The 24,151-nt window shown below is 38.0% G+C and overlaps 1 protein-coding gene across 2 annotated transcripts in view; it reads left to right on the top strand.

Moving 5' to 3' along the window:
• Positions 1-24,151, top strand: part of LOC139463362 (cardioacceleratory peptide receptor-like) — a 109,049-nt gene that overhangs the window by 31,168 nt on the left and 53,730 nt on the right. For both annotated transcript variants that reach the window (XM_071244616.1, XM_071244617.1), the window contains one exon: positions 21,257-21,392. In XM_071244616.1, the coding sequence (XP_071100717.1) occupies positions 21,257-21,392 (136 nt within the window). The remainder of the gene's footprint in view (positions 1-21,256; positions 21,393-24,151) is intronic.

Here is a 24,151-nt window from a genome sequence, read left to right as displayed (position 1 = left end):
TTATTAGAGTATAGAGGCATTTCACTACTAAATGTTATGGGAAAAATCTTCACATCAATCATAGAAAAACGTTTGAGAATCTGGATGGAAGTAAATGATTTACTGTCCGAGTCTCAAGCAGGGTTCCGACCAAACTACTCTACTGTTGATAACCTGTTTGTTTTACAAGCTCTTTGTTCTAAATATTTGTGCAGAACCAGAGGTCGTTTTTATTGTGTATTTAGTGACTTTAAAAAAGCTTTTGACTATGTTAATAGAAAAAAATTGATGTATCTACTTATTACTAAGGGATGTCATGGTAAAATGTCTGTATTTTTAAAAAACATGTATGCATCAGTCAGCGCGTGTATAAAGATCAATAATGAACGTACGGACTGCTTTATAACATCCTCCGGTGTACGACAAGGTTGTGTTTTAAGTCCGTTATTGTTTATATTTTTCAAAAATGAACTTGCTATAGAGTTGCAAAATAGTTGTCAACATGGGATATTTGTAACACAAGAAATATTGGACATTATGCTCCTTCTCTATGCTGATGATGTATTTTTTATTCCCTATTCTATAAATGGCTTGCAAAAACAGTTAAATCTGTTACAGAGTTACTGTTCAAAATGGAGCCTTGAAGTAAATCTGAATAAAACCAATGTTGTAGTTTTTAGAAAAGTGGATTCTTGGTTCGTCTGCCTTGAATGTAGTATTTAGGTCTCATGTTCTCCTCTAGATTGTCATGGTCTATGGCGTGTAAGCAATTAGCTGCTCAGGCGTCGAAAGCCATTATGCCTCTGTATAATTTATTCAGGAAAAATAGTCTTTTTTTCACAGCATGTACTATTTTTGAAGGCAAAATTATGCCTACACTTTTGTATGGTTCTGAAATAGGGGGTACTAGGTATTACGCTGCAACTGAAAAAGTTTACACTTCATATTTCAAATGTTTCCCAGGTGTTGGTAAGTTTGCCTCAAATAAGGCAATCCTTGATGAAACAGGCCGTAGTAATATTTTTGTAGCCAGCCAATTAAGGGTAATTAAGTATTGGATTAAGTTAATTACAATGATGCCTGATAGATACCCATAACAGTGTTACAAAATGTTAAAGGTACTTGATGATAATGGAAAAAATAATTGAGTTTCAGATGTGCGAAATGTATTATTTGTTTGTGGCTTTTCATGTGTATGGATTTCTCAAGATGTGGGAGACCCACAGTTAATTTTATATTCATTTAAGCAAAGACTGAAGGATATATTTGGTCAACAGTGGCACCAAAGTATTTCTGAATCACTTTATCTCAGCAATTACAGCAAAGTAAAATCATTGTTACAAACTGAAATATATATTTAACTCGTTTAAATGATGAAAGTTTAATCAGAGCTTGTTGTAAACTTAGAATTTCATTGCATAATTTTAATGTAAATATATGTCGCAGGTCCAAAGACGGTGATATTGTGAACTGTTCATCCGGAGAAGTAGAAGATGAATACCATGTCTTTCTAACATGTGAAACGTATTCCCATTTAAGGTATAAATTTCTCCCCATGTTGCAAGGTACTTTTAAAGACCGTCAGTTAATGATAAATCTGCTAAACTCTGAAAATCCTGATATGATCCATGCTGTTTCTGTATTCTTAAAACATGTCTTTAAAATGAGGAATGTGTAACTAGATTTAAAATCTGTTCATGTACATCACATGTCAATGTTAATACTAGTATCTAATCTGCATTGTACTATGGGCCTTGATGTCTAAATACTGAATAAACTGTCTGTCTGTCTGTATATATTCAGAATTTGCCATTTAGGGCCGTCAGGGTAGAAGTGCTTTCACACGTCTGGACCAGGAAGGTCGAATACTCTTATGCCAAACGTACTATATTGTTCACGAAATTCAGTAGTCGCGATGCTAAACCAGAAGTAAAAGACATCACCAGAATAGTTTTCTTAGTCACTGATATGAGAATATTAGTATTTCTGAACCCGAAGGAGAAATCAACCACACATGAAATAAGCTAAGATTCTCGTAGAAACCGACATAAATACACTTCCGATCAACCGCCGTTGGAAGATTTAGTGAGGCTTTGCCTGTTTCCTTCTAATTCTGACGCCGGTTCGCATTTGTTAGCAACAACAAAACAGTTTGAAGAAATTGGAGGTTATAAGGGAAGAATCCTCACCGGAAGTGAAAGGTGTCTCGTGTAGTGAAGTACAGGAGATAAAATATGAAGGCGTGGATAGTTTTTGTCTCTTCCTCTCTTTTTCAAACTGTAAATAAACTGACAAAAGAAACAATACACTTCATGAATTGGTTTGACCAAAACATTTGATCAATATGTTACTTGTCTGAAAACAGTCGCCGAAACACTGCAAACATAAAGACTAAACACCACTTATGATACTAGTATCCACGGCATTATTAATAATAACCATTTCTTGTTTGTTTCATTTTAACAACCGTCAAACATAGGTCTACACTTTCCTTTGCCAAGCAGTTTATCACCACAATGAAACTTAAACCGTCTGGAGTAAAATGGCTTCACTGTAGCAATATGATCTTCATTCTCGTGGTACAGATGTATGATCTAATTCACAACGTTAACGTTTTAATCCAAATGCCGTCCATCGTATACGTTTTTCAAAACCAAACCAAAATAATAATTGATCACACACACGCCCGCTCTGAACAATATCCGCTGTCTTCTTAACTTTGACGACGCATATTCTCCCCAAGGGTATTCCAGAGAGCCATCTTTTTGCGTACAACGCAGGCCAAATTGCCTAAAAAATGCACCATATTTTGCAATAACGTTAAACAGGTTGTAAAATGTAATGTTCAATAACGTTGATGAATGGTGGCAAATCGTACATCGTTTGACGTTTATAGCAATTTCTTAATGCAGTATTGATTTTTATAAGAATTATGGCTTCAATATTATCGGTTGTTTGAGAAAATCATGAAAATTTAATTGAAACTGCCAGAGTATCTTACCATCCCAATGTTGCTTTTAAGGTGATGATTTAACTCCTGTTCGAAGTTGTGGAATTAAGTGTTCAGATCCTAGTCAGGACTGAGAAGAGTCTTATTTCTTGAGTTAATAATCCCTAACTTATGTGTCTAACCAGTATTGATACTGACAACAGGCATAACAGGTTCTTGAGTTTTAATCTTTTAGAATTATATATATTTTGTCGATTTTAAATAAAAGTTTTATTTTGGAATGAACGGAGGTATTATATGAAATATAATCAAATATGATTATTGGTGGATAATCTAGGTTGGTTGTTCTCTTGCATTGACAATTAATATATACAGCCGAACCCCGTTGTCTCGAACTAAGATGTTTCGAATTCCCGGTTGTGTCGAATTCACAGTCCGGTCCCGGCTATATCAGGTAATAATATGGTCGCATAGTATGAGTCGAAGCCCGCATATGTCGAACTGTTTCTCTAGTCCCCCAGGAGTTCGAGACAAAATAGTAGTACTGTAGATTTTATATTTAGACAGTTTGTCCATTATGGTATACAGAAGCGTCTCTGTAATATGAGTGCTAACATACTAATTTGAATTATTTAGGAGAAAAAGAATCCATTATTTTTCAGGATACATTACTGTGCTCGTCACGCACAAAGATATATCAGATTTTATAATAATAATAATGATAATAATAATAATAATAATAATAATAATAATAATAAGTGCATTTATAATGCGCCAGATTCCATTCACCAAGTGGATGCTCATAGCGCTACACTATTATTACCTCGGTCAATGGATCACTGAGCACTCGATTTTCATTCTCAGCAAGCTGGGGAGTATACAACCCAAGCTGCCTGTGAGGCGCTAGAAGGTTAACAGTCTTATCCTAATGGGTACCCACTGACTGCTGGGCACATTTCGAACAAAGTCACTTGCCTTCGGAGACACCACATGTAGTACATGTGCTTCAGTGTGGGGCAGGACCGAAGCCCTAGAAACTATCAGCGCTAAGCGTGGTCTAACAACTCTCCGAGTCTTCACCTGACTTGTGATCTGTGCGCTGTGCACATTACCACGTGCCACCATCTCAAATCTGCTACACATTTGCAAAAGTGCTTATTTAATGTCTCTGCTAAACCTGAAATGGTCAGTAAAACTGCCCAAAATAACTGACAATAAATTCGATGGCATATAAATTGCTTTTGTTGTATAAACTTCGTTCTTTGATGGTCACAACCTTTACTTTGCAAAAGCACGAATAAAGGACAATAGATATACTCGTTGATTTAATAATAACGTATCTCTAAATTACGTGAAAATAGTTGTACATGCTGAGGTCTGGACCAGATCGTGTGAATCGTGGCAATTCGCTTTGCAGAGGTGCGTCCCATTGGCGTGCCAGAATCGCATGATCGTGAGTTTAAATCCCACATCCCCTGATTAACATAATACCCATGTTCGTAGGTTTCACAAATGTGTTAAACGCCGAAGACCTGCATATGATCTGACTTACCACCGTGAAACAACTAAAATTATATCCCAAGTTAAAATCATTTTACACATTCAGGAATTATGGAAATAGGATAGAAGCAAGCCTGCTGAGGAAACCCTGAAACAAAATAAATACATCATCCAATACCAGAATGAAATAACTTCCCTGAAAGCAGTGAGTTTGAAATATATTACACAAGTGAAAAAGAATACACCACTTACGAGATAAACCTAGACAAAGGAAAACATGAAACTGAGCGTGATAGTTTCATTGTCCGGATTCGAATCATGGCACGAAAACATTGAATCTGATCCGCTTAAAAGGATCGCTTTTAGATATCGCAACTGGGACTTTCATAAAACAACATAACTAGAATCTAACCACGTTTAATGGCGTGAAAGATGTACACCATCGGCAAGCCTGGAGCAGTCAGACAGGAGAAAGATACCACCATGATGAATACGTATTTGATCTCTTAATGTACATGTAATAGATATTCCTCTCCGATCTAATCATCATCGACCTTCAGTGTGACTCACGGACAAGAATTTGATACGTGCAGGCATACTGCTTTTACGTACTAAAAAGTAAAACATAATAAAAGGTTTGTGTTGATCACATAGACACGATCATTGTATAAATGTTGGCACTCCATAATACAAACGTTCTTATCTTGTTGTGGTCAGTTTTCACTTGATGGAATTGCTTGATATATTCTTGTTCAATGTAATCAGTTTTTTATCCTTGTGACAGTTACTGTGACTACTCATTGTTAGTTGATATACCACCACCACAACCGATGTCGAAAATGTCGAACAATAATACACATTGCGTACCTCGAAAATCCTTTTCACACATTCTCATCTCAACTCGAACATGTGCTCGAACAATACAAAACTACTTTATACCAGTCCACCCTCCACCTCGAACACATATTTACATTAATAACTACTTTATACCAATCCACCCTCCACCTCGAACACATATTTACATTAATAACTACTTTATACCAGTCCACCCTCCACCTCGAACACATATTTACATTAATAATTACTTTATACCAGTTCACCCTCCACCTCGAACACATATTTACATTAATAACTACTTTATACCAGTCCACCCTCCACCTCGAACACATATTTACATTAATAACTACTTTATACCAGTCCACCCTCCACCACGAACACATGTTTACATTAATAACTACTTTATACCAATCCACCCTCCACCTCGAACACATATTTACATTAATGACTAGTTTATACTAGTCCACCATCCATCTTGAATATGTTTTTACATTAATAGCTACTTTATACCGGACCACCATCCATCTTGAACACATATTTACATCAATAACTAACCTGCACAAAGTCCGTCCTTCACCTCGAACATATGTGTTCATTAATATCTTCCTTACTCACAGTCAACCCTCCACCTCGAACACATATTTACATTAATAACTTACTTACTCTCCACACTAGAACTCCGTCATTAGACTTATCTAAAGCAGTATACAGTCTAATCCCACCTCTAAGAGGTCAGACATATACTATAAACTACCTAAAATTGAGTCAAAACTTGTATTGTACACAAACGTATACCGTATAAAGCTTGTGATTGGTCGCAGGCCATCGTCATACTTTCTTTTTAGTGAAGGTTGTGGTAGGGGTAGGACATGCTAACCCTTTTCGCAGACAACTGCTGTCGTCGCTCGTTTTCGGTGGTGCATTCGTCTAGTTTTCACCGCTGTTTTATCTTTGGCGCCCAGCGGATTGTGGTGTTTGGTTGTTCAATGGCGTTAACGTTTTATATTATTCTACATATGTATAAACTATTATATACACTGTTCAATACCCACCTCGAACATATCCCCAAACTATAGTATACATAGGTCAATACCCACCTCGAACATTTCTACAAACTATTGTATACACTGTCCAATACCCACCACGAACATATCCCCAAACTATAGTATACATAGGTCAATACCCACCTCGAACATTTCTACAAACTATTGTATACACTGTCCAATACCCACCACGAACATATCCCCAAACTATAGTATACATAGGTCAATACCCACCTCGAACATTTCTACAAACTATTGTATACACTGTCCAATACCCTACTCGTATATATTCACAAACTATAGTATACACAGTTGAATACCCACCTCGTAAGTATCCACAAACTATAGTTTACACAGTACATTACCCACCTCGAACATATCCCCAAACTATAGTATTCACAGTTCAATACCCACCTCGTAGGTATCCCCAAACTATAGTATACACAGGTCCATACCTACTTCGAACATATCCCGAAACTATAGTATACATAGGACAATACCCACTTCGAACATATCCCCAAACTATAGTATACACACGTCAATACCCACCTCGTAGGTATCCACAAACTAAAGTATACACAGGTCAATACCCACCTCGAACATATCCCCAAACTATAGTATACACACGTCAATACCCACCTCGTAGGTATCCACAAACTAAAGTATACACAGGTCAATACCCACCTCGAACATATTCACAAACTATAGCATACACAGGTCAATACCCACCTCGAACATATTCACAAACTATAGTATACACAGGTTAATACCCACTTCGAACATATTCACAAACTATAGTATACACAGGTCAATACCCACTTCGAACATATTCACAACTATAGTATACACAGATCAATACCCACCTCATAGGTATCCACAAATTAAAGTATACACAGGTCAATACCCACCTCGAACATATTCACAAACTATTGTATATACAAGTCAATACCCACTTCGAACATATTCACAATCTATGGTATACACAGTTCAATACCCACCTCGAACATATTCACAAACTATAGTATACACAGGTCAATACCCACCTCGAACATATTCACAAACTATAGTATACACAGTTCAATACCCACTTCGAACATATTCACAAACTATAGTATATACAGGTCAATACCCACCTCGAACATATTCACACACTATAGTATTCACAGGTCAATACCCACTTCGAACATATTCACAAACTATAGCATACACAATTCAATAACCATATTGAACATGTGCATTGATATTTCTATGATACATTTATTACACAATCCACACCAATCTGCCATATTTTCTACTTGTTTCAAAGTTTCTTTGTTCGTTTCGTGCGATAGTATATACTTTACTCACTGTCGCCTCTAAACTTACGGCAATACTTAATGAACAACGAACTCGACTCTATTTCCGTCGAACATGTATAGTGAGACCTGCCTGTGCTATTTTAATCTGGTCATCCTAAAATATTGATTCTGTTAACTTTGATAAAGATTACGTTAATATAAACAGACGGCGGTAAATTTCTCTCTGTTAGGATTAGGATGGTATTTCTGCGAAATATTTCATCCTGCTTTATCTGGCTTCTGCATCCCTGTAAGTGTTGTGTAATATCATTATCAATATCCGTGTATCTATAAATTTGAATAAAGAGATGCCTGAACTAATCCCTGTCAGGAATAAACAGACTTTAAATATATTAGTCTGTATAACAAAGATCAAAACAAAATAAGTGGATTTCGTATTTGTCAATAATTCCCCCACACTGCAAATGATACTTGCATGTCAAGCGTCTATAAAACTTGAAGTCATTGATACAGGTTATTATCCACTCTCTCTGCTAGTAATTAACAGTAGATGATTCTGTATTCAGTAGGAAGAAAGGGTTCATCCAAAGGACAAATACTGATTTCAATTGTCATGACATACATATATGATTGAACATCATGTATAATTGAAATTCACGTGCAGTTGAACACTACTTTGTATGCATCGAAATGGATCTTCCGCTATTCCCTATTCTTTTTCTTCCTCCATTCTGAACAATGTCGATGATTCCAAGCCAATGGTTGTCTATACAATATGCCTTCCATTGCATTCAATAAACCAAAGCCTAATGCTAATGAAGGGGATAATGACTTAAGGAAGGTGTTATTGCGAGCCACAGCAGGTAAGCCGCTAAGTTCAGGACACCACCATTATGGTCAAAGACTGGACAATGGTCACTTCAGTGGGGAGGCTGGACATTGATTAATATTGACCTATCACTTCGTACACATACCTCGATGAGTTATGGCTACTCAGCTCGTAATTCAAGTACACTTAATAGCTCTTTCTGGAGCAAATCCTTTTGTCCAGGTATTTGAAAGTAGAAATTGTGGTTTCCCTCCCATGTGTAAACTGCTAGCCATCTTCTTATAATGTGGAGTTCGTTGTAAGCTTAAACCACATTTGTTCAGGATACATCCTTTCGACTGAAACATAGGGACGTGCAATTATTTATGACACAAAACAGTGGTAACTTGAAAGTGCAGGCGTTTACTGTTTACATCAATTTAGTGTTTATAATGCAATATATTGACACAAGCAAACATTCTAAGGTTAATCATAACGCACAAACTTGTGTTTGATGCAACAAACATCAAGATATATTTGTGTTGCCAAGAATTCTATTCTTCCTAAAGATTGAACACATGTATATTATTAAAATATAAAACTAGATGCTGTTGCTAACTCAAAATAGTTATATGACAGAAAATAACGGACTGTAAATCAAGCCATTTTGAGATACGGTGTGTCTCTTCATAACTATCAATGTGTCTATACTGTTTGCTGTTTATAATAACTTATATAATCATAATAGTTTATTTCTGTAGGAGGTCCATTGGCGCATTATGTTTGACATGATGCAGATATGAAAGACAGAGAGAAAGTAACCTCAACATTGCATTTATTACAGAAATGGGAGGTTACCTTAACATTGCATTTCTAACAGAAACATAACCTCCACAAACGCAATTAATGAGAATAATCTTTGGCTTCAACAGCATATAATACTCTACTACATCTGGATATTTCCAGTAATAAAATTGCAGGATCATTTTCTTTAGAACAGATTGTACGCAACATTTTATGCATCTGCGCAATGTTATTCGAGTTCATGCGGAATTAACGACATCTCTACTTAAGAAAGAGTTTATTTCGCCCTAATATGATCAACATTATCTCTTTGTTAACATAAAATGTTTATTTGGCTCATAAATACCATTCAGTGTGTCATTTTACGACACTGGCCGATGATTTTAGACTTTGTAAGCTGCGATCAGCTGACGACAACCAGGGAAATGGCAAGGCCATGGAATTGATCAGAACGGGCCAAACATGAACAGCAATGTGCCTTTAGACGTGTCACCAATAAGAATTTTTCGGGGAATGTATTGCGACAAACAGAAAAATACGATTATACTGTGCCATATCCGGTTATAGTCAACTTGTTCACCCAAACAGCCGTACACACTAATCTCTTCACAATAGAGAACTGCATGTACATGTATATCTGTTGGCATCCACTATGCACGTTAAAACACATCAGTTACATTTATGACAACTTTCTACTTGATCTAGTCCCAGGTACGACATCTTTTCAAAGTGTAGTACGAAGGACGATTTTGGGTGACATATTTTCAAATAGTGTCTAGTCATCAGTAACCTGTGCAGATATACTTTCTATTTTCGCTTGAAATGGTCCTCTCGGGAACGCGCTGTTGTGTGAACTCATCGAGTAGAAAGTCAAGGACGGAAGTAACGGGCGTCATGATAATGATAATACCTTGGATCGAACAGCAGGCGTTCAAGTCTGCTATTTCGGTTTTTGTCAAAATACAATTTACATGTGAAAACACCAGCATTACACTCAAAGAACCACTGTTCAGGAAAGCGCACACACATGGGTATGTCATAATGTGAAGTTGGTGACTGTATTTTCTTATTTAGATATTCAGTTCCTTTCATTAAAAAAAATAAATCCCGCAAATATAATTATTTCCAGCTCGTTCATTTAGATCTTTTACAAACGTTTATATATATATATCGAGATCTATTCTTGTTAAAATTTAACTTTTGTTCACAAAAGGAGATAGTTGTGGCCATCCGCTAACACAACGACAATTAACGTGACTATATAAATGAAAGTTCCTCTTCTATGATTTTTAATTAAGTTTGATTTAAAATTTGTCTAAAATTTGTCTATGAATATATAACGTGTCAAGTCAATTTCCGAAAAGCTGTTCGATGACGTTCGGCTGTAGGATATCACTGCAAAGGGTCCTTTTCAATGGCTCCAATGTCTATAGTTTTGGCTGGTGACGACCATATTTTACAGCTGTATTACGGTCTCAAGTATCTACGTCTGGATGAAGAACCAATTCTAAATATATTTCAGTACACGCAAGTTTTGAAAATAGCATCATAATATCTTCCCATTTACTTTCAAAAACAGACCATTGAATACAACATAAGAAGATTATGAACAAAATATGTTTATACGCATGCATCAGTAAATTTCAATTACTAAACGTTTACAGCCTGAAAAAGGTGAATTGAAAATAGATTAGGATTTTGGACAAATTAATATATATATTATTTTGACACGATTTCCAAATGCGAAAAAACCCCATATATATGTCTAACTATTTTCATTTCTGAAAAGTATCTGTCCTTAATTAGTAAATCATGGACCATTATCTATAAATGGTGTATCAATTCCAACATCCTAATAAAAGCTTTACCTCAAACTATAGGTGCGACTGTGGCTGTATCTTCTTTTGTATGCTAAAGTGTAATCTTAGTCAAATGTCACTGGGTCCTCCTTCAGACAGTCCATTCAATTAGCTGTATTCGAGTGGGTAATTATGTCTATAGCATGTACAGATAGGGTATATCGGGCACATAATCTAGTCTATTGTAATGACTTGGAAATAAGTGATCTAAATTTGATTGACATTTATCTGCTATTGCCATGTCTATTGCGCTTGTATGTCTGAAGAGGTCCTATCTGACATACCTGTCACTTCCAACCCGAAATCATCACTTTCACAGACGTATTTCACAGACTGAGACTTATTCTTAGTGAGGGAAAGATGAAAAGTGGCGATTTAAACAATCAGGAAGAATTTCGGCAACGCAATCTTATATTTTTTAGTTAATGAAATAAAAAATGAAAATGAATTATGTGTTGTGAAGAGTTATAATATTTATGACGTTGGCATGGGCTATCTACACCTGACTACAAATGAAAAATCTGTGCGTTCAAAGTCAACAAACACTTACAAATAGACAATATGTTTCGATAATTTCATAGATAGATAGATAGATGGAAAGACGAATAGATAGAAAGATAGTTAGATAGAGAGATAGACAGATGGATGGATGATGGATGATGGACGGACGGACGGACGGACGGGCAGACAGACAGACAGACAGATGGATTTCCTCCAGAATATGAAGATTACGATAGATACATGTTATTGGTGTTATTACGGTACAAGAGCCAGCGTAATGGTCGTGGTAATCATCATCAGTCGTATATATGCATTGTTATAACAGTGACGTCCACGTTCTTACACTGCATCATTATAGTGAGGTGCCCCAGCAGGTGAGCAGGTATACACTCAAGCTATAGGGATAAAAATAGGTCGTCTCTTCATGTTTCCATGGCTCTAAACGTCAAGTAAATCACAAACTCTATTTAAAAAGTGGTATCTTTCTTGGAGGTTGATTTGACATGACAAAAAATACTCAACGTTATCAATGCCAACTATTGGCACATGCAATGTTTCAATATAATTTCAAGGCCGTTTTTGTGTGAAGTGTGAGAACGGTGTCCTAAACCAATCATGGCTGTTTTATGTGAAATATTTGATACACATTGTAAACTTTTTAACTGGATGTCAATCGTCAAAAAGTGTTCTTTTAAATGAGATAAGCTGGTTGTCGATATCACGTAATGTTGAAACAGATTTTGTCGGGACCATAAAGTTATGTCACTAAAAAACGATATTTCGAATTAACTGAATTCAATTGCGAACAGCAATATTCACTTACTCACACTTGGCCACACCAAAATGAACTGAAAGTAATAATAAATTAATAGAACGAAAAATAACCGACTTTATAAACACCCCTCATTCCTCGACAGTATTAGTCTTTGAACAAGACAAACTCCAAGACATTGATGAGTTTTTGAAATCATCATGTCAACGAATAACACCCGTGCCATAATCGCCCTTCGATAGACAAGGGCCTTATTCATGTATATGTAAATGACAGACTATTTCATGTTGATTGAAACAGTGATTTCTTTATCCATACAGAGATCGATTCCTTTCTGAAATCTAATTTCCGATCTGTCTGAATTCAGATTAATATGCAGGAAGCTGCAAAATGTATTAGTTCTGTGTTTTACTGGATTCGAGCTAATATCGCCGTATGACTGGGTGACTTGTAAATAAACTTGGGGGGTTGTCAGGGTACGATGACATGCAGCTAACGTAGTCGCCGTGTTATTCGCGAACTATTAAACATTTTGAGTGAATAAGTTGAGTTAAACGTCGATTTGAACAGTATTTTCATATACCAGCCTGTCAGTACAATTGATGCTATCCACTTTGTCCAGACGCTATTCCTTTAACTTCAAAACATGGGTGAGTGAGGTAGTTGGGTTTAGCGCCGCTTTGAACAGTATTCCAGTTATATCACGGCGTGTCAGCTTAACGTGGGAGGAAAGCCTGAAGTGATGCAGGTCTCAGACGTTTACCACTTCGGTGAAACCCACGAGCACGGCTATTGTGCTGACAAACAGAAAATCACAACCATATTCAGGACCCATGATCGCGGGTAATTGCAGCGGTTGGGCCACCCGTGTCTCCTTAATCATACCATGTATTGTTAATGTATGTCTTATTTGCCATACATAATCGTTATTATACTTGTGCCATCACAACGTCCAGAGTTGCCCACTACACATGGTCTCGCCATGGCAAATGTATACGACCGGCTTCAATTAGGGTTTTGCTCCAAGCTTAATCTGGATGTTGCTCAAGAGGCATTACATACAACTCAGGGAAATGAGTGACTCGACTTTAAGGACGCTTCGACAATATCCACCTGTACCACTGAAACGATTCACTCATTCTTTCCCCGTCCTTTCTATGAGGCACGTGTATTCCATTACATGTGAGATTAAGCTAAAAGTTGTTTAGCAAACATCATTAAGTCGTCAAAGTCAAAATGGAATTCGTAAATGGAAAAAAAAACTATTTCGTAAAAGGAAAAAAGTCTGATGAAAAGTATTCCTCTGTGGGAAAAAGTAATACCATTCGTTCCGAAATCCATTGTTTCAGTAATCACCACAGCAACTAATACTATGTATGTTGAAGGTAAATGATGAAGTGATATTGCAAGAAAAGGTATGTCGTCCTTTTTAGGCATCTACATAGAAACGTGTCAAATATTTTCCCCTCACATACACCATGGAACCGTATACCTAAGCCAACCCAACATTTTTATATTGTGTATTAATATGAACATAATAATGCAAAACCTTTATCACAATGTTTTCACTCGAAATGGTCTTAGTGACTTATGTTTACCTCAGTGACAGGTATCTAGCATACATCTATATTTCAAACATCACGATGTTATTTCATTTTATAAATATATGTGTCAGTTGATCCACCCATATTCAGTTCAACATAATATATGTTTGGAGGTGTCTAACTTTGATTCAGTAACCACCTTAAAACTGATGCGTGTGGATCAGTTCAACATAATATATGTTTGGAGGTGTCTAACTCTGATTCAGTAACCACCTTAAAACTGATGCGTGTGGATCAGTTCAACATAATCTATGTTTGGAGGTGTCTAACTTTGATTCAGTAACCACCTTAAAACTGATGCGTGTTGTTATTTGATACACTGCTCGGCATATTTGCTCATATGTTTCCTGAGTACAAGGCAACATTATAACTTGAGTCTTCAATCCATCAAGGCGATTTAATCCTGACCTTGTTAACAGGAGTGGCTGTATTCCATTCCACTGTTTTGTGTAGATTATTACTCCGAAGACAGAAAAATCGAAAGTTGTTAATCTGGATATTGAAAAGATACCAGGTTACACATCGACATTCTCTGTATTTTTAATGCATCCCATGTGCTTGTATCTGTTTTGCAATTCTCCACAAATTCACACAGGAGTTACAATTAACTTTTTAATAGAGCCAGTATAATGTTACCATCCTTGTCGTCACACGGGACAATAAACCAATGATTAATCAGAAGTTTTTATTAGTAAAGTAAATAAATGTGCTATCAAAGATTAATGATGCTACGACTCTTTCTGCTATGGAGATCGAATGTTTTTGCCAATTGTATAGCTGGTCAAAATCAGACACACTAAGATAAATGATAGCACAAAATGAAAATCGATTTAAATATTTTTTGACAAGTGATACATCCATATTGATTTGACAGCATATAAACGAGTGCATGGGTATACTATATTTCTTCATTCTTAACGTACAAAACATTGGGCAAACGAATTTCAATCGTAAATATAGTTGCCACTGTTTAATATCAAATTGATTCGTAAACCTCTTTCCGTGTAATGAACTGCTGTCTCACCTGTGAATAAGTGAAAAATCCTTAGAAATAGCAAAAAATATTTATTACCTTTTTTCATTATCCGTTTGCAATTTTGTCAGTTGTAAATCAGCAGCTTAAAGAGTCTTTGATTGTTGAAATAAGCCTTGCTGCTCTCCAATAAACGTTTGAGAGACCATTCCAACACTTAAAACCCCTTTAAGAGTGTCTGTTGTGCCTTCTGGCGTCACTTTTTAAACCACCTCTCACGAATAAACAGACGGTTTGGCAGAAAAACCTGTTTCTACTCTTCCTTGACATGATCTAGGATATTGTGGGATTGAATTAGGATGTCCAATTTCATCGCTTTGTGTGAGAAGCCCACTCCATGTGATTTAAGTTGAGTGTGGGAACAATTTTGAAATGAAATTGCGTTTTCAATTTCCCGGTGGCAGCCGTTGGTTCTCCCGTTATGAGGTTTTCGTTATATTTCTTTTTTTATCGTTAACCGTGTGTTTCTGACAGCGTTCGCAAAGACGGTGATACATCTCAGGTCATGTGACACGTCCATATGAAACTGTATATGTCAGATTGATTAAATATTGTAGACGCTAACCTGCAGTCGCTCAATTATTATTATAACTGAGCTATATATGCAAATGCGGACATAAATGCCAACATGCCAACATGCCAACATGCCAACATAAATTTTGTCTGATGCATGCATTATGAATCACGGTGTTCGTTCAAGTGAATAAGCTACACTGCAGATATCTCAAAAACCCTTCATCTTCTTGAAAGATTAGATCGGTAACTTTCTTGCTTGTGCTTTTAAGCAACTTTACATCACTCATCGGAGGGAGGGGGGTGGGAGAAGGGGGGGGGGGGGGGTGGGAGAGGGGTGGGGGTGGGGGGGGGGGGTGGGAGAGGGGGGGGTGGGGGTGGGGGTGGGGGGGGCGCACGGGTGGCCCAGCCGTCTCAGGCGCCGCGATTCGCTGTGCAGAGTTGCGTCCCTTGGGCACCCGGAAATCTATGATTGTGGGTTCGAATCCCGGTTCGCCCCGATTATGTTTCTAGGTTTGCCAGCACCATACCCGTGGTAGTGGGTTTCACCGATGTGGTAAACGTCTGAGACCTGCATCACGAGCTTTCCTCCCATATTAAGTTGACACGCCCTGATATAACTGGAATAATATTAAAAGTGGCGTCAAACCCAACTCACTAACTTATCATGTATTGTTAACATTTTACTTTGGCAGTTTGTTCGTTTTGAACCTGAAGATATTGACTTAAAGTATAGGCATCAGCAATATAATAAAACCATATGTGCATGGTAGAGAATATCCAGATTCAGATTTGCAATTTTTTATTGAATACTTATGTAAAGTATGGTTGTATTAGTGTGCATGGTGTGGAATTCATAGTTACGCTTCTTAAAAAGGTTTCGCAGATCAAATACAACACGAACCAGTCTAGCGAGAATCCCCAGATTACTGCACATGACATAAGTTCCCAACTCAGTAGGGAGCAAGATATACGTATGCGATTCGTATTCGAACGTATTCATGTTACATGATGTTGAAATTGCATGACATTCACTTTCTTCTCGCGTGTACATATAAAGTAGGAAGGGTATTTCTCATCCTTTTCATATTATGTCTAAATATATCAACCAGTGCTGTGGAACAAATATGAATCCTGTCATTATAGTCATTTATTGCTTTTGGCAGGCCTATTTAGTCTCTTCAATGCTTTTACTGCTACCTTGTTTTATTTTATGACAAACCCATTGTCCATTGTAGACCGAGAGGGACGTCATTAATTTTCTATCAAACCAAGACAGTTTCCTAACTCACCCGCTATAAACGTTGTGCGAGGCACCGTCGTTGTGTGCTACAACGGGGATTAGTACCCGTCACTTTCAGACTATTTCTCATTACATTAAGTTAATGTAAATAGATGTTATGTCTGAGGCTTTGTCTAGACTTAATGGCCGTAATCGCCTTTGACCAAGGACTAACGCATTTGAAAGCAGCTTATCCCTTCCATGACGTATTCCTGGTATTTTACTAAATTTGTTTTCAGCATAAGTTGTTCTATTCTTCTTTTCTTCATCTACACATGGAGGATATTCAAGGTCCTTTTTCAAAATTGATTTATATTCATATGTATATGCACGGCGCGATGTCTTTATGGCATCATATAAGGATGTTGTTGTTTTTAAAAGTTTTTCAACGAGCTCTACCTTTCGGGATGGTCAAATGTCTGAGGGACGGTTATTGAAAACGCTCTGACATTCTTGATCCAATTCAAAATAAGTATTGTTTCAACTATCACTCAAAAGACCGTGATTTCAACATTTGTCCAGTCATGTCTAGTAACCTCCTACCATAAGACTACTTACTGTACATGAGACAACAGTAACTTATTTCTGCTCATCCTGCGGGGCTGGACCCGTGAAGATCCGGGGTATCCGTAAGAGGCGGCTAAAGGGATCGGGTGGCCAGACCCGCTGACTTGATGCATGTCATCGATTCCAATTGTGTGGAGCGATGCTCATGATATTAATCACTGGATTGTCTGATCAAGAGTCGATTATTTACAGATCGCTGTCATATAACTGGAATATTGCTGAGTGCGGAATAAAACAACTAACCAACCAACCAAGCCTGTGGGGCTGTGTTGTTTGTTGTTGAACCCGCACTCAGCAATAGTACAGCCACATGACGGCGGTCTGTATATAATCTGGCCTCGGCCAGATGATCCCGTGATTGACATCATGAACATCGTTTCACGCAGTAGAGGTACGATGATATGCAGTCAAACAATCACTGAGCCTGATCACTGATTGGGTCGGCTCTTGCGATACGCATGGGTTGCTAGGGACCCATATTCTTAACTGGAATCCCCATGGGCTCCCTCAATATTTTTTATGTGATATGAGATCCTTCCTCTGTGCTTCTTTTGTATTTACAGCGAATATTAACTGAGCACCAGAACGTCAGAAGGTTGTATATCTGTTCCTGCAATAAATATTTCTGTCAGAATAAATGATAAAGTTCCCGTTCAGTTTTAACGATATGTGGATGAAAAACAAGATTTATCTCTTCATTTTCAACATATAACTTTCAATTTGATCTGAACATTATTGAACGTGGATTATCCTGCTCAGACACATAAAGGGTCCATGTCAAGAAAAGTATATGTGTGTCGGATCTATTTTAACGTTCACGATAAATAAGTCAGTGCTTGTAAATATGAATACGTATGTTCTATCCCGACGTCGTGGACCGTTGCCGCCGTCATGTAACGGAAGTGTTGTCGAGCTCAGCGTTAATCAAAGCATAACAATTAATGTTGTCAATTGAATCATTTTTCAATAAACCAAGTTTAAGCCCTCAGATATCTGCAGGTGGGAAGGTGGATAAGCCTCGTGGTTAAAATGTCAACTCGTTCTGCCTTAAGTGCTGGATCGATTCCCCACATACGCTAAGCTCATTTCTGGTGCCCCACGCAGTGATAATGCTGGAATATTGCTAAAAGTGGCATAAAACCTTACTCGTACACTATTCAACAAGCATAAACAGGTATTCTCTAACCATGTGTCATCGGTAATTGCAAAGGAAATAATCTCTATTCCAAATCTACATAGTAAATTAAATGTTTTCTCAAGGATTGCACAATTTCATAATTGGTATTCAACCTGTTGCTGTACATTCACACATGCATATGTAATGTACACTGTCAGTACTCCAGGTTGACAAGGTACAGAACTTAAACGCGAATGTAAATCGAAGAGCTACGTACCAAAACATTTACATAAAATTGTAATTTATAATACTGATATAAAGTTAGCAAGGACTACATTTGAACGTTCTTGTGTTGATTGTAGGGGCGGCTTTAGCTAATTCATGAATAATGTCAGACTGTATCGTATATCTGGCTAGCTGACGCTCAGAGTTAGTTGCAACTTAAATACCTACACAGTTATTAGAATTTGCATGAAGCAAGGGGATATAGCTGTTGGCAGTGACAAAATCCATGTAGTTCCTTTCAACGTGTCAGAGAGAAGGGACCATTAATATTGCAATGACACTCAATGTAGTTACTGTGCATGATCCAATCAGTAATATGTATTGATGGACTATTGATTTCATGAGCATCCTAAAATACTGCTTGTCAAAAGAATACAATATTAAGGGGCTAGTAAAATAAAACATGATGATATACATAAAAGTGCCGGATTCGTCTTCACAACCAACGCAACGTCCCCCACACAACTAATACAACGTCTTACACACAACCAATGCAACGTCCTCCACACAACTAATACAACGTCTTACACACAAACAATGCGACGTCCCCCACACAACTAATACAACGTCTTACACACAAACAATGCAACGTCCCCCACACAACTAATACAACGTCTTACACACAACCAATGCAACGTCCTCCACACAACTAATACAACGTCTTACACACAAACAATGCGACGTCCCCCACACAACTAATACAACGTCTTACACACAACCTATGCAACGTCCTCCACACAACTAATACAACGTCTTACACACAAACAATGCGACGTCCCCCACACAACTAATACAACGTCTTACACAGAAACAATGCGACGTCCCCCACACAACTAATACAACGTCTTACACAGAAACAATGCGACGTCCCCCACTCAACTAATACAACGTCTTACACACACACAATGCGACGTCCTCCACACAACTAATACAACGTCTTACACACAATCAATGCAAAGTCCTCCACACAACTAATACAACGTCTTACACACAATGCGACGTCCTCCACACAACTAATACAACGTCTTACTCACAAACAATGCGACGTCCTCCACACAATACAACAACTTACACACAAACAATGCGACGTCCCCCACACAATACAACGTCTTACACACAGACAATGCGACGTCCTCCACACGACTAACACAACGTCTTACACACAAACAATGCGACTTCCTCCACACAACTAATACAACGTCTTACACACAAACAAAGCGACGTCCTCCTTACAATACAACGTCTTACACACAAACAATGCGACGTCCTCCACACAACTAATACAACGTCTTACACACAAACAATGCGAAGCCCTCCGCACAACTAATGCAACGTCTTACACACAAACAATGCGACGTCCTCCACACAACTAATACAACGTCTTACACACAACCAATGCGACGTCCTCCACACAATACAACGTCTTACACACAAACAATGGGACGTCCTCCACACAACTAATACAACGTCAGACACACAAACAATGCGACGTCCTCCACACAATACAACGTCTTACACACAAACAATGCGACGTCCTCTGCACAACTAATACAACGCCTTACACACAAACAATGCGACGTCCTCCACACAACTAAGACAACGTCTTACACACAAACAATGCGACGCCCTCCGCGCAACTAATACAACGTCTGACACACAAACAATGCGACGTCCTCCACACAACTAATACAACGTCTTACACACAAACAATGCGACGTCCTCCGCACAACTAATACAACGCCTTACACACAAACAATGCGACGTCCTCCACACAACTAATACAACGTCTTACACACAAACAATGCCACGCCCTCCGCGCAACTAATACAACGTCTTACACACAAACAATGCGACGCCCTCCACACAACTATTGCAACTTCCTCCAAATAACCTCTACACAATGAACTCTACACAATCAATGCACTGTCTTCCACACAACCAATAATTTCAAATTTCCTCCACACAATCAGCGTTGTGTCTTCAACACAACCATTGCAAGTTCCTCCACACAACCAATGCAATGTCTTCCACACCATCAATTCAGTTTTCTCCTGACATTCAGTGCAATGGAAGTCCCTACTGACGTAGGCATATTGGCTCACATATCATTTTCAATTGAAAAGTACAAATTAGATATTTGATGCAATATAATTTGTATATATAGTTTTCGAACCACGGTATATAACTTACATATATTAAATGATTAAAGGGTTTCATGGATATTGATTTGAGTTCAGTGAGTTAATATTCTTGCAAACTATAAATTTCGTTGAGTTCGATAGGATTTTCAAGGCCCTGTATTTTAAAACGAACATTTTCAGACGCAATATCAGTATGATTCTCTACTCATGACCCTTGTTTTGCACCTTGTAATACAGGAGCAACTGCCCAGTTACAACTGCACGGTCCCTAGGCCTTCTCTGTGTTTCAAAGGAGAAAACACATCTGAGCTTCGTTTGCTCCAAACATATCAGTGTTAGTCCATGTGTTGTTTTGTTTTTCAGACTGAACAGATCAGCTTCCTGTGTGTCCTTTTCATATTCATCATTGTCGGCAACAGCATGGTCATCCTGACCATCACGCTGACCAAGAACAGACGATCCAGGATGAACTTCTTCATTCTCAACCTAGCTATTGCAGGTAATTTAAAACAATCGTCCTATGCCAGAAATATGTCAGTTTCATTTTTTGTATGTCGGTATCTCTGTCACTCTCTACCACGTCTCTTCTGTCTCTCACTTTCTCTCCAGCGATACACTCAGTGTGTCTGTCTGTCTTAGATGACGATTGTAACCGTCACAACATACAGTTGTTGGTCGTATCAGAATAAAATTCAACAGAATAACATTCTAATCCAACTGAAAAGTGTCCTACCAGCTGACCTACAAGCATATGAAAGGTGCATATGCTTTCTTGGTATAATTCTTTACCACCGACCCATACATAGGTGCTGAGACACATAAATGGCATTAATCACCTGAGAAGATTATCAGGCAATATTTGTGGCTATTTGTGGAGTGTGTATTGCATGATTTGACATTAGTGGCTGCGTTAATTTATCTGGGTCCTTATCGACATACTGACAGCTGTTCATATCGATGTTGATAATTGCATTCTGATCACTGAGACAGTCGGCTGTAAAGTACAGGATTGGGATCGCATCCAGTAATGGCCCATGAGATATAGGGCTGATAGGATTAAACTGGGTTTAGGTCACGACCTGTCACCTGTACAGATGGTTTATGTAAGAAACGGAGATGGCTTGATCAGTATATTTACGTAAAATGTTGTTTCGAGATGATTTCCATATTGAAACCCAGAGGGTAAGCTAGAACTTGGTTTGCACGGAACTATCTTGTGAAATCTGTAAATATCCACACAAGATCAATGAACAATCAAACCCTTATTTTGAAACACGCATTGTCAGGTTTGCAATACAAAAGGCAACACGATGGGGTTAAATGCGTGGCACAAACAACAAGTTACAAACCGCAGAATTAATGAAAGTGTACTTGCGAGGGTTCAGAACATTGTCACTGTTGATTGGCCTGTCTCCCTGCTTGAATCCAGGATAGTATTGGAAGATGACAGGAATTGGTATTTCTAAATAAGTATCCAAGCCGCAATTAGCAAGTAGATTGGAAACAAGTCAGGTTAATAAGGCCTCAAATCGCCGCCTTCTACATCCCCTCACATCCAGAAACTTCTCAAACGATCAAAAACCCATATTTATATGAGGGCTGGTCAAAAGGATCAACTATTGGCTATAACAAAGTGAGCAGTCAAAGCTGTACATTGTTTGAGTAGTTCATTGCAAGGGTATTTGTTCTGTTGAGGCCGTTTGTATATTAGTGATAGCCAGTTGCACGTGACAGGGGTCCAAACGTACACATAAATCTATAAGAAACAAGTTTTTGACTTTAGAGAAAAGTACTCTCGAAAACATTTATGACCGCATGTCACAAGTATGGGGATAGGTGTATTCAACTGTTAAACGTTGGGCAGCTGTGTTTAAGGCTAAGAGAAAAATCTGAATGAAGACCCTAGGTCTGGACGTCCCTCAACTTCCATCAATGAAGATTCAATAAAGAAGAAAAACTTGTACTGTCAGATAGACGTGTTACTATTGCTGAACTTGAGGAAGACACAGGTCTAAGCCATGGATCCATTAAAACTATTATTTCATGAACATTTACAGATGAATAAGATATCTGCTCGTTGGGTGCCAAATTTTCTAAGTTCTGTTCTTAAATAGAAAAGAACTGAAATTACCAGAGAAAATATAGAGCAAGTTGAGGAGGATTTCGTCAATTCAAAAAGAGATTAGTAACGGGTGATGAAACATGGGTTTACCACTATGATCCCGAGTCAAAACGTCATTTCATGGAGTGGGACCAATCCAGTTCTCTGGCACCAAAGAAATTCAAATCTTCAAGATCAGTGAAGAAAGTTATGACCACTGTATTCTGGGATGCAAAGGGTGTGATCCTTAAGGATTGCTCAGAAAGTCAAATGACGATTACCGGTCCCTGCTATGCCGATTTCCTACATCGGCTGAGAGATTCTATCAAAGAAACTGACTGCTGGAGTTCCCCTGCTTCATGACAGTACCTCTTTTCACACCTCTTGACTTGCAAAGGCTGCTGTCCGACAACGTGGAGTTCGAAGAGCTTCCTCACCCTTTATACTCGCCAGACCTGGCACCAAGTTTCCTAAACTGAAATAACACCTTCATGGAAAGGGCTATGACGACAACGATGACCACAAAGCTGCCGTGAATGGTTATATTTTTCAAGGTAGCTCCAGAAAACTTGTTTTTGACTGGAATTGACTTCACTATCGACAAGGGAAGTGTATTAAAAATCAGGGATATTATGTTGAAAAATAAAATTAAAAACACTTTCACAATTGTTGGTTTTGTTTGTTAGGTTTAGGACTTTTTGACCAGCAACCAGGTTGTATATACAACCAGGGTCAGATAACTCTAATCACAATTCAAAGCCACACAGAAACTTCCTGCCATCGACTGCGGTTTAAAGTTACGACGCCCTCCACACAATTAGTGTTATGTCGTTCACACAAGCATTTCTGGTGTCCCCCGCCCGAGAATATTGGAGAATATTGCTAAAAGCTGCGTAAAACCTTACTCACTCACTCACTCACTCTTCCACACAACAATTGAAACTAAAACACCTTCCGAACCTAGTTTTATTTAATACGAGACACATTTGTGTATTACGCTCCTGTACAGTATTCCTCTCAACGAGGAGTGCAATATACCCAGAAACTGACATACCAAAAGCCGTGACTACTATCTATCCCAATATCCATTCTTGCCTTTGTGTCTCCCTGGTGCCTTCAGAAATTCAGAAACTCACGTTAATTAAGCGTGTTAAAAT

Source organism: Haliotis cracherodii, unplaced genomic scaffold, assembly GCF_022045235.1.
Source record: "Haliotis cracherodii isolate W230 unplaced genomic scaffold, xgHalCrac1.p SCAF_16, whole genome shotgun sequence".
NCBI classification, from domain to species: domain Eukaryota; kingdom Metazoa; phylum Mollusca; class Gastropoda; order Lepetellida; family Haliotidae; genus Haliotis; species Haliotis cracherodii.
Note: the sequence above shows the minus strand (reverse complement) of the source record. Positions and strands in the feature narration are given on the sequence as shown.